General features: G+C 54.2%; 1 protein-coding gene across 1 annotated transcript in view; it reads right to left on the reverse strand.

Moving 5' to 3' along the window:
• Positions 1 to 457: 457 nt before the first annotated feature.
• Positions 458 to 997, reverse strand: part of TRMT112 (tRNA methyltransferase 11-2 homolog (S. cerevisiae)) — a 1,238-nt gene continuing 698 nt past the window's right edge. The window contains 2 exon segments of the mRNA XM_010838093.1: positions 458 to 735; positions 823 to 965. Of these exon segments, the coding sequence (XP_010836395.1) occupies positions 628 to 735; positions 823 to 965 (251 nt within the window). The 3' untranslated portion in view covers positions 458 to 627.

A 997-nucleotide genomic window follows, 5' to 3' on the forward strand; every position in this document is an offset into this window, starting at 1 on the left:
TGTGTGTGGGGGGGGGGTGGTGGGCAGAAGCCTGATCTCAGGGAGGGAAGGGAGTGGAGGCCACAGTCTCCCAGTGGGTGATGCTTTTGCTGCTGCTTAATCCGACTTCCTCTCCAGAACAGAGAGGGATTTGGAGAGCAAAGGCTCCTGCTCCCTTTGCTCCTTTCTCATCATTTGCATTGGGCATTACTGCCCCCCCCCCCCACCTTGAAGCAATAACTCCAAGCAGGCTCCAGCCCCTGGACCCCTGGGGTGGCCAGGGCCCCCCATCAGCTCCCACCCAGTCTCCTCAGGGGGGCAGGGAGAGCACTGCCTCTATGCCCTGCAGAGCAATAACACTATATTTATTTTTGGGTTTGGCCAGGGAGGCGCAGGGACATGGGGCAAGCCAGGGCCCAGAGCCCTTGGCTGTACAGAGACTCTATTTTAATGTATATTTGCTGCAAAGAGAAACCGCTTTTGGTTTTGAACCTTTAATGAGAAAAAAAAATATATACTATCGAGCTCAAAAACACTGTGTGGTGTGTCACTGGGTCAGGGGTTAGGGATACATAGGATAGGACTAACAAACAAGATAACGTAAACAAAGATCCACAACCAGAGTGAAAAACCGGCGCCTGGCACAGTTTAAGTCTCCGTTTCCTCATCACTCAGCAGCATATTGGGGATGCCACGGCTGATGGGGAACACACGTCCCGACTCTGGGCATTGCAGGGTGCCCTCCAAGACCTCCACCTGCGGGAAGAGGGGACCAGAACTGAGCACTGGCAGTTGTCAAGTGTGGGTGTACAGCCAGGAGGCAAGCGATGGGCCGGTTCTCACCTCCAGCAGCACGTGGTGCATCTTTCTCAGAAATTCCTCGTTATGCTCATACCCCTGAATCGGCTCTTTAGGCACCTGGATGAGATGCAGCTGTGGGCAAGAGGCTTAAATCATCTCGGCTCCCCAGACGCTCGCCCTGAGGCCTGGTGTAAAGGACTGCAGTTAAGACTATCCC

The sequence above is a fragment of the Bison bison genome, unplaced genomic scaffold, assembly GCF_000754665.1.
Source record: "Bison bison bison isolate TAMUID 2011002044 unplaced genomic scaffold, Bison_UMD1.0 scf7180017864089, whole genome shotgun sequence".
Classification (NCBI taxonomy): domain Eukaryota; kingdom Metazoa; phylum Chordata; class Mammalia; order Artiodactyla; family Bovidae; genus Bison; species Bison bison.